General features: G+C 47.9%; 5 protein-coding genes across 5 annotated transcripts; 2 read left to right on the top strand and 3 right to left on the bottom strand.

Annotated features, from left to right (window-relative positions):
- Positions 1-633: 633 nt before the first annotated feature.
- On the top strand, positions 634-1,683 carry FSST1_005426 (uncharacterized protein; the record flags this gene model as incomplete). The annotated part of the gene is made up of 2 exons (XM_083231700.1): positions 634-959; positions 1,014-1,683. The coding sequence occupies 2 exons, from the start codon at positions 634-636 to the stop codon at positions 1,681-1,683; spliced, it is 996 nt and encodes a 331-aa protein (XP_083088856.1).
- A 539-nt stretch (positions 1,684-2,222) lies between these two features.
- On the top strand, positions 2,223-3,254 carry FSST1_005427 (histidine phosphatase superfamily; the record flags this gene model as incomplete). The annotated part of the gene is made up of 2 exons (XM_083231701.1): positions 2,223-2,528; positions 2,583-3,254. 2 exons carry the CDS (start codon positions 2,223-2,225, stop codon positions 3,252-3,254), a joined length of 978 nt encoding a protein of 325 aa, XP_083088857.1.
- Positions 3,255-3,569: 315 nt separating this feature from the next.
- FSST1_005428 (heme peroxidase) lies at positions 3,570-5,163 on the bottom strand (the record flags this gene model as incomplete). The annotated part of the gene is made up of 2 exons (XM_083231702.1): positions 3,570-3,848; positions 3,901-5,163. The coding sequence occupies 2 exons, from the start codon at positions 5,161-5,163 to the stop codon at positions 3,570-3,572; spliced, it is 1,542 nt and encodes a 513-aa protein (XP_083088858.1).
- A 1,966-nt stretch (positions 5,164-7,129) lies between these two features.
- FSST1_005429 (uncharacterized protein) lies at positions 7,130-8,432 on the bottom strand (the record flags this gene model as incomplete). The annotated part of the gene is made up of 4 exons (XM_083231703.1): positions 7,130-7,465; positions 7,521-7,611; positions 7,833-8,009; positions 8,071-8,432. 4 exons carry the CDS (start codon positions 8,430-8,432, stop codon positions 7,130-7,132), a joined length of 966 nt encoding a protein of 321 aa, XP_083088859.1.
- A 1,528-nt stretch (positions 8,433-9,960) lies between these two features.
- FSST1_005430 (microtubule associated protein-domain-containing protein) lies at positions 9,961-12,368 on the bottom strand (the record flags this gene model as incomplete). The annotated part of the gene is made up of 3 exons (XM_083231704.1): positions 9,961-11,888; positions 11,939-12,200; positions 12,255-12,368. 3 exons carry the CDS (start codon positions 12,366-12,368, stop codon positions 9,961-9,963), a joined length of 2,304 nt encoding a protein of 767 aa, XP_083088860.1.
- Positions 12,369-13,494: the final 1,126 nt, after the last annotated feature.

A 13,494-nucleotide genomic window follows, 5' to 3' on the forward strand; every position in this document is an offset into this window, starting at 1 on the left:
CATCTTCTCTCTTTTGTAAATATGTATGTAAGAAATTAGACCACAAACTCGATATGCCAAGATCAGATTAACTAGGAACCTGTCCACCAGCGCCGTATTCCACCTGAAGCGGTAAGTGGATATATAAATTACATCCAACACAGCGTTGATGCATGATCTCATTCCAGACAAATGTAGCGTTTTTACACAAGTTATCAAGGTTCAGACTTTCTATCTTGACTCTTATAGGCCTCAACCCTGGTAGAGCTAGTAGATGAAGGATCCTGGCTGAACCAAAAGTACCTGCTGGATATCAAGGATGGATACAGAGTTTGTTTGTGGTGTTGCTTGAGAAGAGAGGTTGTGAGTTGTTTAGTTGTATATACAGTACCTTGTATCTATTGTTGGTTTCCATTTACCCTTTGATTATCTGATCTAGCTATCTGTAATGTTATTCTTTCTGTGCAACGGTTTAGCCTATCGATATTATCTCCATATAGTTGAGTTTACCTGTCATTACCACTACTCACTATTAAATACTCGACCATTATTCACCGACAAAAAGTTCCAGGTCTTCCTGCTGGGTTATAACTCGAAAGACTGTCCTTGAACCTGTTCAGATCACGGTCAACACTCCGCCAGGATCGCATCACCATGAACTTCGCCAACCACATAGCTCCCAAGCCAACAGCACCGCCAACAACATTCAACCTCAACCGACGAGCAACATCAAAAAATGAGGTGGTCATATCAATCGCACCTGACGCTGTTTGTGGATACATCTCAGAGCGACCTGGTGCCCAAAGAGCTTGCCCGGTAGATCACAACTGCTACTTCATGAAGTTGCCGTCGACTGGAAATATTGCATGTTGCGACAGCTTGACTTGTAGTTACAATGCTAATTGCATAAACTCTCGAGAGTACTTTCAGTCGAGTAAATGTACCGGCGGCTGTGAAGTCGACAACTACACTCTGAAATGGTAACATCATAGTCCTTACCAGCCTTTGGGAAAGCCTGCTGATGGGAAGTATAGCACCGATTCCAGCGCTCCCTATTGCAATACAGTCTCATGGAAAGGAAATATCACCGACCATTGGTGCAACGACATTGACATTACGACGGCACAAAGCGCTGCTCTTACCTATAAAGGCCAAAAGGACCCGCCAGAATTTTCTACACTGAATCAAGAAGAGTTGAGTTCCTTGGAATCACAAATGAGCGAAGCAAGGACAGCAGGCACCGCCTATGGAGTCCCAAAGCAAACATCAGAGCAGACATCAGGGTCGACTGCCACTGAGACCAACGCCGATGATGGTGGCAGTTCGGAGACACCAGTGGCCGCAATAGTAGGGGGTACAGTCAGTGGTGTTGTTGTGCTTGCTGCTGCAGGTCTGGGACTCTTCTTCTTCCTTCGTCGCAAGAAGAAGAAGCAGCAGAGCAAAGCTGCGAGTCCAACGGGTTTCCAGCAACCAGAGAACAAATCTCCTTGGTCTCCTGGACAACAACCAGGTGCGCCTTATTATTACGATCCAAACAATCCCCAGAGCAATATCAGCCTCAACTCACAATACGTGTATCCTCAAGCTGCTGGGTTCCAGCCTCAACAGAATGTGATTCATGAAGCTGGTGGTGAGGCTGTAGATCCGAGTAGCCAACCCCAGGAGCTTCCAGCAAACAAGAAAGAGCCAGCTGAACTTGGATAATCAGGTAGCGTTTTGGATTGGAGTTTTTTTATATATAGTAGAGCGTTTGGAATTCTGTGACTTCAAGCGTGGTAGGCCAAGATCTTTTGCCTCTCCACCATCACCATCAGGGCTGAGACAATCACGAGTCTAATATTCTCATGATGGACAATTGGCAGGTTATCAGTCAGTACCCATAAAGATGATGATAGTTTTCCCCATATTTTGCAATATTTTTTTCTTTTTTCCTTTACAAGACGTCAGTCAGTCAATGTCTCTTTTTTTGCAATCATTGTGGATGTTGCCGATTAACAAGCCCCATTTCTATGCCAACTACGTCATGGCCTGACCTAAGAGACAAACTCAAAGATGAATTACCAGGTCCCCTTTCACTTGTTGCTACCTACCTATGCTATACCTACCTGCCTAGACTATCTATTCTCTACGTGCATGGAACAAATACTCAAGACGACAACAACAACATCACATTTAACCACTTAATTTGGTGGGTCGCATCTCACATCTCATCACAAGCCACATCTTATCGCAACAATCATATCATGGCTGCCAAATGGTCTTTCAAGGCCCAACCGGGCATCTTCATCGAACTCACCGACATCGCTCATAACTACCCTGGAGAAAAGGTCACAACCCAACCAAACCTGGGCCTCATCCCCGGCCAGTCATACCCTTCCGACGGTCCAGATGCTTCCGATCAGCGGGATTGGGCCCGTCTCGCACGTTATGTGACATGGCTCAACAAGAACAGCTCAAACAATGTCGCATACAAAATCCTATACTTAACGCGACACGGCCTTGGTGTGCACAACAGGATGCACGCTCAAGTAGGTTCAGAAGCATGGAATGCGAGTTGTCCCCCCTCTCATAGTTTCTTCTGGCACACACTAACAACAATACAGACAAGAGTGTCCTTCGAAAACGGGGACGGCAAAGAAACTTGGTTCGATGCCTTTCTCACTGAAGTGGGCGAGCAACAAGCCAAGGATCTCAACATCTTTTGGACAGACCTCATCAAAGTCCAAGGCGCGCCACATCCCGGAACCTTTTACACCAGCCCTCTAGCTCGATGTCTCCAGACAACAAATCTTGTCTTTTCCTCCCTCATGGCCACGCAAACACCCCCTCAGCAACCAATTGTCAAGGAACTACTTCGAGAGAGAATCACACGCCACACGTGCGATTACAGGCGCACACGCACTTGGATAGCGGAAAACTATCCTAGCTACCAGATCGAGGATGGGTTCGAGGAGGAGGACCAGTTCACTAACAGGGTGGATCCAGAGACGGATGAGGAGCATGTTCTGCGGAAGCAAAGGGCCCTCGAGGACATTTTCAACGAAACCTCGAAAGACTGCGAATTCATCTCTCTGACAGTACACTCGTATGCCATCCGAGCCATTCAAGGTGCAGTTGGGGCGGGTGTCTGTCGAACAAGGGAAGGAACCAGTGTTGCGTTACTCGTCAGAGGCGAGAAGGATGTTGAGACAAACGGTGTGGATGGTATGGACATTAATGACTACGTCTCGGCTGATCCCGAGGCTGTGAGCTCACTAAGGAGATTTTCTATGTGAGCCAAGAACACTGGAGGAGGAGGATACGTAATAAAAGTAGAATACTAGCCCAGTAATGACAAATAATTGGCTGCAATTCCTCTTTATTGAGGAATGCATATCTGTAATTAAACGTTTTTGGTCACATAATGATGCCAAAATTAATAAGGAATGAAAAATTAAATCATGCCAAGTGGCATGCTCTGGTGTACAGAAAGTCCTGTCTCCCTTATGCTGTCATAAATCCAAAACGCCATCTCTGGGCTCGCTATCTCTCAAACTCTTCAAAAGTAATCAAGAGCTAAATGACTACTGGAAGAAAATACAAAAAAATGTTTACCACCACTTGAACAAGGTGGACCACTTCTTCCAAGTGCCACGTCTGGAAGGGATCTTGTTCTCGGGAATAGAGATCTCATAACCATCGTCGATATCCTTAGAGACAGACTTGGATGTGTATGAGTTGTCGTCGCTCTGGAGCCATTTGTTGAATCTGCCCTTATCCTTGTGGCGGTAAGAGTCGACGGGTTGAGGAAGAACCTTTGTGCATTCGGTAAGACTGTTGATGTTGTTGACGCCCAAAAGACTGAGACGGACGTAGGCGCGCGCGTAATCCTAAGAAAAAATCAGCGATCTGGTCATGTGTCTGCAAATGGTTGAAACTTACCTCGTTCCAGGCAGCCTGGCCGGTGCTACCACTGGCAAAGGCCTCAAAGGCAGGCTTGGTGAGAGGGTGTTGGGAGAGAACCTCGTCACTGGCAAACTTGTAGACACGCTTGGGGGCATTCTGGTCGAGAGTCTGCTGGTAGAAAAGAATATCCCAGACACCAGGGGTGCTATCCTGAGGATCACCGTCACGGTCGATGTTGATGTGGTGCTGTTGGGAAGTTGTGTGCGCACCAATGAGAGCGACGAGATCATCGGGGCCAATGGTCTTGTCCTTGAACAAGTTGATGAGAGTAAGAGCATCAGAGTCGACTCGAGGCAAGAGTCCTCCCAAGTTAGCCTTGGTGCTATCCTTGCGCCCAACAAAAGAGCGCACTCGGGGTCCAAGAGGGCAAGTGACAGCAGCAATGTTGGAACCCATCTGGATGAGGTCGGCCATGGTGACCTGAGTGAAACCGTACGTGTTGTGGTACTTGTCGTAGATGGTTTGGTAGTACTCTCCAATCTGTTCAAGACCCTTGTTCTCGCCGCGGGTCAGCTCATTAGCAAGGATGATGGAACCGTCAGCGCCACCTCCCTGAGAAGCAGTCTTCAAAGACCAGGTACCAGCATCGTGAAAGCCAATTCGAACTGCATAACGAGCCCATCGGGTGCAGCGACCAGCCTCACCCCTGAAACGGTCTTCAAGTTCGTTGGAGATGTATTGCCACACGCAGCAGGTGTCGCGCTTGCACTGATTGGTGTTCATAGATGGGCAGCCCAAGTAGCGCTCGCGGCTGGTAGGGTTACCATTGCCTTGAAGGATCTTCTTGATATCACGGCCAACTGAGGTGAGAGACTTGTCACTAACAGTGGTAAGATCCCCGATAAGGGAGTGGGCGTTGAAGCTGTCTCCAGTCCAGCCGCTCTGGCCTCCGCTCTGGCTTCCGCCGTTGCTCCAGCTGCTGCCACCACTGGTCTGGCCTGGCCACGAGGTAGAGCCTCCTCCATTGCTTTGGCTTTGGCCGTTACTCCAACTGTCACCTCCAGTCTGGCTTCCACTGTTGCTCCAGCTGTCACCTCCACTGCTCTGGCTTCCACCGCTACCCCAAGTATTTCCTCCGCTGCTCTTAGAAGGCCACTTGTTACTGTTCCAGCCACTTCCCCAGCTGCGGGCAGCAATTCGTTCGATTTCTTTGATAGTTTCTCCCATACCAGGGTGGGCGGCAGCCTCTGGGATAGGAGCTGCAGCTAAAGCGGCCGCGATGAGGACGGTGAACTTCATGGTGTCTACAGATAAAGGCTGTAGAAAATTATTGATGGATTATAAGTGAATGAATAGAATGTTGCAAAAGAGAGAGTGTAGTGCCTGTTGGCTCGTGGGTGAAAAGAGTGTGGGTATTAGAAGAACGAATGTATAAGAGAACGACAAGAGGAAAGTACGTCTCGAGATGAGAGAATCAGCTCTTGATGAAACCCAAGATATCAGTGGAAACCATCCTGTATATATACGCCAGAGGCTCGCTTGGTGAGTTCACTGTCTGCTTGAGTTGCTCTGACCAGACGCCGAGAGCTCTCGGCATGTCAGTTCCAGACCCCCAGTCTTTGCATCTAGCCTTGCTCTTAGTTCTGTAACTATAACACCTTCATCTAGAGACAATATGATAGAAGACGCTTAAATGACCCCTGCATCTCATCAGCGGGAGCGATTTGTGTCTAGAACTCCTAAGTAGGGGGACCCCTGTAGAGCAGACTGCGTTAGCACGATCAGTGCGTAGTAATAGCTCAACTACCACTCGATGTTGTAATTTCTTCCCGAAAAGTACAGTAGTTGCCTTTGTTCGTTTCTAGTTAGAGAAGGGGTCGTTCTGGCTTGCGCAAAGACGTTGTCATAGCGGGAATGTGGATTCCGGGCTGCGTGGAGAGCGTTGAGGCTTTGGCGCATGACGCCTCCTCCTATTAAAGAGCAAACTAGAGAGTCGTGTCGGCTAAAGCGGTTGATCATTCCCTGAATTGGAGTTCTGACTGCTGTCTAGATCTCTTGGTAACGGGATCAGAACGGTCGCCCTACAGGGGTTTAGAAAGGTGACGTCTGGTAGAACCAGCAAGGTTAACAATGCTGCGAACGAAGCAGACCAACGCTGTAGAAGAGTCATGCTGACATGGTACGATTTATGTGATATTCTGTCACTTCCATATTTATTGATGGCTTTGTGACGATACCAAGTTACTCCTATTCGCCGAGTACTGTACGAATATAGTATCAGTCTCTCAGGGGGGTCGTGCAGCGTGTAAGATGATACGCTCCCGAGTATCCACTTGGCGATCGACAACTGAAGACTGGCTCTGCCTCCTTTTGCTGGCCCGAGAATGTCTTCGTCATGAGCTGTAGAAGCCTTCGGATGGAAATTGTATTGTCCCCATTGGACATACAGCGACAATGCAGAGTAATATTGACTCCAGAGCATTCAAGGTAAGCGTCGAACGCCAAGTCTCGAATTGCGGTGGATCGAAGATCACGGAAATGATCCTTGTTCAGGTGGATACGGATCCGATGGAGTGGGAAGCTGTCGCTGCCAAGGCCATGGATTGAGCGGGAGAAGCAATGCCCAACAAGTGTTCACTGCCTCTTGTTTGACGTTTTTGACATTTCATCTTTTTTGGCTTCTGAGGATAGAAGGGAAAATGTCGAATACAAGGGGAGATGAAGTGACTCGACGTTGTTTCTTGCTTCAGCCACTTGATCACATGACCAGCCACCAAGAATTGGTTTGCAACTTCCATCTTACCTATGCTTAATTACGACCCTTTCAATTCAAACAATGCCGGTAATATGAATGAATGAATGATTATTTTCCCTTCTAACTCTGCAGGTAATTCCAAATACAAAGTCCAGACCGATCACTAACAAACCCCATAGATTCTCCCAAATCACAAAAAGATCCAATCAACACGTCTCTAAAAGTAACTGACTAGCAAAGCCATTCAGAACTCTAGATACCCCTGGCACTAAAACGCAGTTGTGGCAACCCAACCAAAACGAGCGCTGCCTTTGTTGGAATAGCTCCTCCAGGTCCACCGACGGCCGGACATAAACGGTGACTGATCACTTCGCCCTGTGCAAGGACAGCTGAAAGATTTCTACACGAAGTGGTGCCGACGGATTATGAAACGAATAGATGCCCCTCTTGCACGGATACGTCTTGTTCGCTGCCATCAGGGACCTTACTGATCTCCTCCACGATCCTGAACTATTCGTCAGAGCTTAGCGGGATCGTAATGAGTGATCGCGATTCGCGTGTTGTCTTGTCAAACGTGGAAATGGAGCCGAAGAGCCACGGCCCTAGACATTCTTTCAGAGAGATGTGGTTGCTGTCGCGCTCCCAATTAATTAGGTACATGTGGCCGATGATAACCACCATCTCCTTCAGCGTCGGATGGTTTCCCGTAACCAGACGAATGAAAGGCATGAGGCGGAAGAAATGGGACACAATATAACATATACTGGCAAGAGGTATTGTACAAACGTAGCGTTGTAGGGTGGGTAGCTTCTCCTTTAACACCGAGCCCAGCATCGTACTGTGCATCTGCCAGACAATCATGTTAGTGATAAGGCACGGATTCCCCAGAGATATCACTTACAAGAATCTCATCAGCGGTAAAATACGAATAAAAAACCCGAGACTCGTTACATATTGACTCCCGGAATACCAGCGACTTGAGCAGTGAAAATCTTTCGGTAATATATTTTATTTCGTCATCATTTATTGATGCAGGTATCGACGTCGATTGTGCGAATATCATGGGTTGGTGAATGGAGAGGCTCTCAACCCTAGTGTTGCTATGGACTCAAAAGAACCAGGGTTTGTGGCCTCTCCAAAGCAGTTCATCAAGTATCGACCGTTGTCTCTGCACCTCAGCTCTAAATACCGGAGCTGGATACAAGATCCTCACAAGAGTTCATCGGCCAATGTCTTGATTCCCTCGGTAGGAAGAGCTCGAGCATCAAGTGAGAGTGATTTGAGCGATGTCATCGCCTTGATTAAATCTGCAACACGAGACATCGATAGTGGCTCACCGGTATAGCAGGGTGGTCCGGTGTCACAGTCATTAAAGTTGATAGTCACCTCTCTACGAAGTAGGACCACTTTAGCATATTCATCCATAAACGCAAGATAGACAGCTTACTTACTTGATGAGACCAAGTCGCTCGTAGTGCTCTCCAAGGTAGGGGGTGAAAGTGTAGATATCGTTAGAGATTTCACAGAGTGAAACAGACAGTTTAACTCGGGACCATGCAACACTGGTCAAATTCGCTTGAAGTCGATGGCATGTTGCTGACAGGGATCTGCTGTCCCTGTTATCGGCTACGGCGCCAATAGCATAGATAAGTTCGTTGGGGAGATCCAAAAGATTGGGACCCGTAGACGTAGGATATACGCCTATCTTGGCCAAAGCCCTCGGTTTCGTCGTCAGGGGCCTCTGATTTGAGCCGAACAGTATATCCATAATGCACTGCTGTATCCCTTCGCCCAGTCTCCAGAAGGCAACCATTTTACCAGAAGGTAGGAAAGAGAGAAAGGAAACCGACAAAGCCTGAATGCTGAAAGGAAGGGGTTACATAGTTACGGGCAGCTTGGTACACTGTATATTAAACGCGGGATAACTTGCTTAATTGCTTGTTTGTTGTTTTAGCTGGTTATCTTGTTAAATACAGGTAAAGAAAGAATACTATATTATCTTATATATTTATTCTAATATAGAGTTTCTATTAAAATCTTATATTATAAGGCATTGTAGCCTTACTGATATTTTTATTATTTATCTTTATTATTAAAATCTTAGGTTTCTACTGAGAAATTTGCTACAATCTGGAGTTATATTAACTTTTCAACCGGTACAGCACTAGCCTAATCATATAATTTACGGGATTAAGGTTTTGGCTGCTCGAGCGCCCGCAGGTGTCTGGGCAAGGATGATCAACTTGCTGAAGCGAGTAGGTATATCAATAAGAGACCAACGGCAAATTAGCTTCTCTTATGTTTGTGGAAGTTGCAGAAGGAGTTGGCGATGCGATGCGAAGAGTAAGAAGCTAGAGGTTTGCTGACTGCTTGTTGAGATCAAGAATAGGATGAAGGGAAGAAACAGTCGCTATATGCACAGTCGAACTACATCCTACGTGTCCGTGATCGACAAAGCTTATGTTGCTGTGCGAGAGCTTTACGGATACAGCGGTAGGGATTTTGACATGCCAGGACAGCCTTCTAGTCGAAAACCTTGTTATAGTGGCAAGGCCTCGGCATTCTCGATCTTCACTGGTGTTCAAAGCCTCGTTAGTAGAGACGTAGTCTAAAACGTGTCACAAAGGGGTCAACATTGTCGCTTAAACAAAGGGAGAATCACACAAATGGTCACAAATGAGGGACAAGTATGTATATAAATCAAGACAAATAGCATTGCTATGGATCCAGTTGAGCAGTTCGCCCTACTACTCCGGATATACATGAAACACCAATGATCCTAGACGCCTGCTTGCCAATTCATCCCAATACAGATTTTCCAGCGCCCTCAACCCCCTTTATGCACATCTCATTACCCTAGGGCCAGCTACGCTAACAGAACAGAACAGACCTCGCTAATCTAGATGAAGAGGCTGCGTACAATAATCCTCCAGAGTCAAAACAAAAAAGGGAAGGTACAAGTGTAGAGAGAAAATAGACAAATACAAAATTCCTGGCGTCGGGCCCGACGAGATGTAGCTTGAAAAGCGGGAAGCGGATATGAAGAAGAGAAGAAAATGAAAAAAGCTTGTTGGCAAACATGTCCACGGAATTGGAAGTGTGAGAAGACACCTGGCTGAGCATTGTCATAGAGGCATTCATTCAATCATGCGTCGAGGTTGTTGCAAGAAAAGGCTTTTGGTTATGCGACGCTCTGCTGTTGGGTTGGCTCACTCAAGGTCATCGCGAGATGCCCGCATCATCATGAAAAGCTTGTGTGAATCCATCAAAGTTCAGATGGCGCGATCGTGTTTTGACATCATTCGTAGATAAAAACATTGGGCAAGGTGCAATTGAGGAACTCAGTAGGCATCCTCATCAGTCCACTCGCTGCTAGAAATGATGCGGTTTCCGTCCTGGTCAATCATTACCGGTGCAGCATAAGACCCCGTCGGTGGTACGCCGCGTATACGCTTAGATTGACTACTCATAGGACGGCCTTGATCAGGTGAGAACTGCTTGCTTCGAGTAGCTCTTAGCCTGGCATAGTAGGCATCGGACACATCAACTTCGGGCTCGCTGTTGTCGTCATCATAGGTCTCCCAGTTCTCAGATCCTGAGATATTGGTAGAGGCCATTGATTCACCCGAGATGTGTCGCGCGGGGGGCGCAGCAGGACGGTAGCCTTGTGAGCGGATGGTTGCGTATGGATCTTGGAAGCTCTCTTCGCTAAAGCTTGGGTGGCTGCTTAAATGAGAACTGTTACTTGGGTAGCTGTACTGAGAGTGGTTGGAGTTGGATCGAGCTGTTGGTGGACGGTCGTCATAAACATCCTCAGGCTCAACTGGACGGACAATGCTGCAAGCAAGGCCAGCCGACTTGTAGGGGTTCATAGGATGCTCAAACTCGGCCTGCGCCATTATGTCGCGCATCTTGGGAGGTGGCGCCCTCATCATGGATTGGCCCGGTCGGTAGTTATCAGCACACGACTCAGCCCGAGGACGTTCAGGAGAGTTGTTACCGTACTTCATACTCGACAAGGGAACTCGCGCTGGGATTCGCGACGGGCTCCTTACAGGGCTGAGAGGAATGCTAGATGTGGATGCATGTGTTTGGTGTCCGGGACGCTTGGGAGGTCCAATAGTGGTAGGAGTCTTGGTCATGGATCGAGGAGGAACAGACTTGGTGTTGATACGGCTTGGCACCGACTTGGCTGGCTTAGCAGTCGAGGGTGGTGGGCCAGCAGGAGTCTTGGATCGCGGTGGCAGCGCGTTCTTTTTTGATTCCTCGGCAGCCTCAATCTCTTCCAGATAACACTCTCCAAAAACGAGGAATGGTCGTCCATATTCCTCTTCCCACTCGGAAAGAATATTGCGCAACTCGGCAGTAATCTTGGGCAGTTCCTTGGCAATTCGCTTTCGCATCTTCTCCTCGCGAAGCAACTTGCCAGGATCTCGCTTCTCTCCCTTCTGACCACGGCCCATGAGTCTTGATGCGTCTTGACTTGAGGCAGTGAGATCATCACGCTCCTTGATCAGGGCCTTGTGTCTGTCGATCAAAGCCAACGTGGGGGCGCGCTGTTCCTTGAGAGCTTCAAGGCGGGCGACCTCACGCTCATGAGCCTCCAGGAGAGCATCACTGTACACATCGGAAAAGGCAGGGGTGAACTCGAGCATTTCATCTTCGCTGAAGTAGAGCGCATCCCAGAGTTCTTGAAGCTTGATGCGGGTGTCTTCGACGAAGAGGTGGAGGTTCTGACGTTTGAGCTCGTTCAAGCGGGCAAGCTCGTCTTCAAACTCGTTGATCTGTCGAACACCACAACCACGGTTCGCGTTAAGGAATGGCTTGGTCTCGCCCTCATCGACGCCGAGTTTGACCCAGAGGGCTTCAACGGCAGCCCTGAGTTGGTTAAGCTTCTTTTCCCTGTTCTTCTTCTCATCTGAGAGTCTGTCACGCTTGGCGCGGAGTCGGTTGATGTCTTCCTCATGCAGACCAAGTTGCTCGGGAGCATCGCGGTAGTACTTGACGATAGCGGCATCTTGTTGTGCTTGAGGGATACCAAGCTCGGCCCAAAGTCCAATCGTTTGGTCGGCAAGCGCCTGAACTGTGGCAATACGACGAGAATACTCTTCATAAACTCGTGTGAACTCACTGTCGAGCTTGTCAACATAAGTGGAAGAAAGGTCAAAGTTGGCAGGGATGGACTGGTTTGGGCCTGTAGGGGGTAATGGAATCTGGACGAAAGTAGGTTCAAGGTGTGATGAGTAGGACTCAAGTGCCACTACGAGTTCTGTGTGGAGTCAGTATATAGAACGTTGAGACGTTGTGATGTAGACGCACTCTTGACTTGTTCGTAACGCTCCTTGTGGATGCGGCTGATCTGGGCGTGCTTCTCCTTTAGTTGTTGAAGGCACCGGGATAACGGATAGGTGATGGTGAGTTCGTCATCCTCGTTGGAACGACGTCGATTTTGGTCGTCGAGAGAGGCCTCCATCTGATGGATGATGGTGATAATCTTTTTTGCTTCGTCGACCATTTCTTTCTTTTCTGAGTTGACGAGTCGCACTTGGCTGTTGAGGGCCTCGGATAGTGCTGAGAATAGCTGCGCAAGTTAGTAACCCGTCGACATTCGTGTCGCAAACCAAAGGCAACATACCTCGGACTCACGAGCTTCGCGCTCATGATCAGGAACACCGATCTCATCGAAGAGACCGTGAAGCTGGCCAATACTGTTGTTGACTTGCTGCGCAAGATAGCTTGTGTCCACCATCGTGTCCAAGTCGTGAAAGCCGTCACTGAAGAGGGGGCGGGGGATGATCGGATAACAATGCTAGAGACAAGCAAAGAAAGAAGGAAGAGTGCTAGCTTGTGGACGAATGCGCAAAGGAAAAAACGTATGCAGGGTGTATTTTGATAAGGCGTGGGCGTAAATCGTGGTCTCGGTAATATGCAGTCGGGTCTCTAGTGTGGGTGTTTACTTTCTCTCCCAAGCGGTCATTGAGCAGTGAAGTCGTCGAGGTGGAAATAGCGTCATATGCGCAATGCGAAGCTGTAAATGGTAAATGCCATGCAACGCAAGCAAACTCGTGATGGGAAATGGTCTGGAGTTGAGGAGACGAAGAAAAAAAATGAATGAAAGACCAGACGTGAGTGCGGCTGAGACGAGATGAGAGAGTGAATGCAATGAAACTGATGGGCCTCAACTACAAAAGTATTCTTCACGAAGGAGCATCGGAGGATGTAAACGATGGGAAGTTGAGTTGCTAGAGCAACGTTTCCCCAGGGTTTAATTGGCGGGCGTATTTGGAGAGGCCCAGTGTTTCAGTGCAATTACCCCGCTGTAGGTTGCTTTTGGCAGGGATGTCCCAGAGCTTTGAGGCCACTGAAGGCTTGGTCGGAGCGCTATTGATCAGCTGTTGTAACCGCGATCCAATTATTAAGGCTTATGATTGGCCTAAAGTGGGCATATCTTCACACCCTGGAATCGTCTCCCTTTCTATGGACAGCATTTGGCCCGTCCACAATGGACGAACCTGGAAAAAAGAAAGGGATTTCTTTTCGGTCTCACTTCCGCCTTTTCGCCTTGCGATTGAATGATGAAACAATTAATAAATTATTACGTGTAATCGAGTATTCGTTTAATTGTCAGGTAGGTATAGGTATAAGTATATAGCTCAGCTAAGTATAGCAATATAGCCGGGCAATCCTCCGTGATCGATCAACAAAATAAGTTCCTTGTTTTTAACCCCGTCGCTTTCCCATCGCAAATCTAACCTGATTATTCGTAGTTTGCCAGGTATAAGTTATAGTACAAGCATGAACCCGCAGCAATAGTCCGAAAATGTGTAAGCAAGCAAGAGTGTTTGGCATCTCTGCTCCAGCTCCTTGCATACAGT

Source organism: Fusarium sambucinum, chromosome I (assembly GCF_050947815.1).
Source record: "Fusarium sambucinum isolate potato_lamoka chromosome I, whole genome shotgun sequence".
Classification (NCBI taxonomy): domain Eukaryota; kingdom Fungi; phylum Ascomycota; class Sordariomycetes; order Hypocreales; family Nectriaceae; genus Fusarium; species Fusarium sambucinum.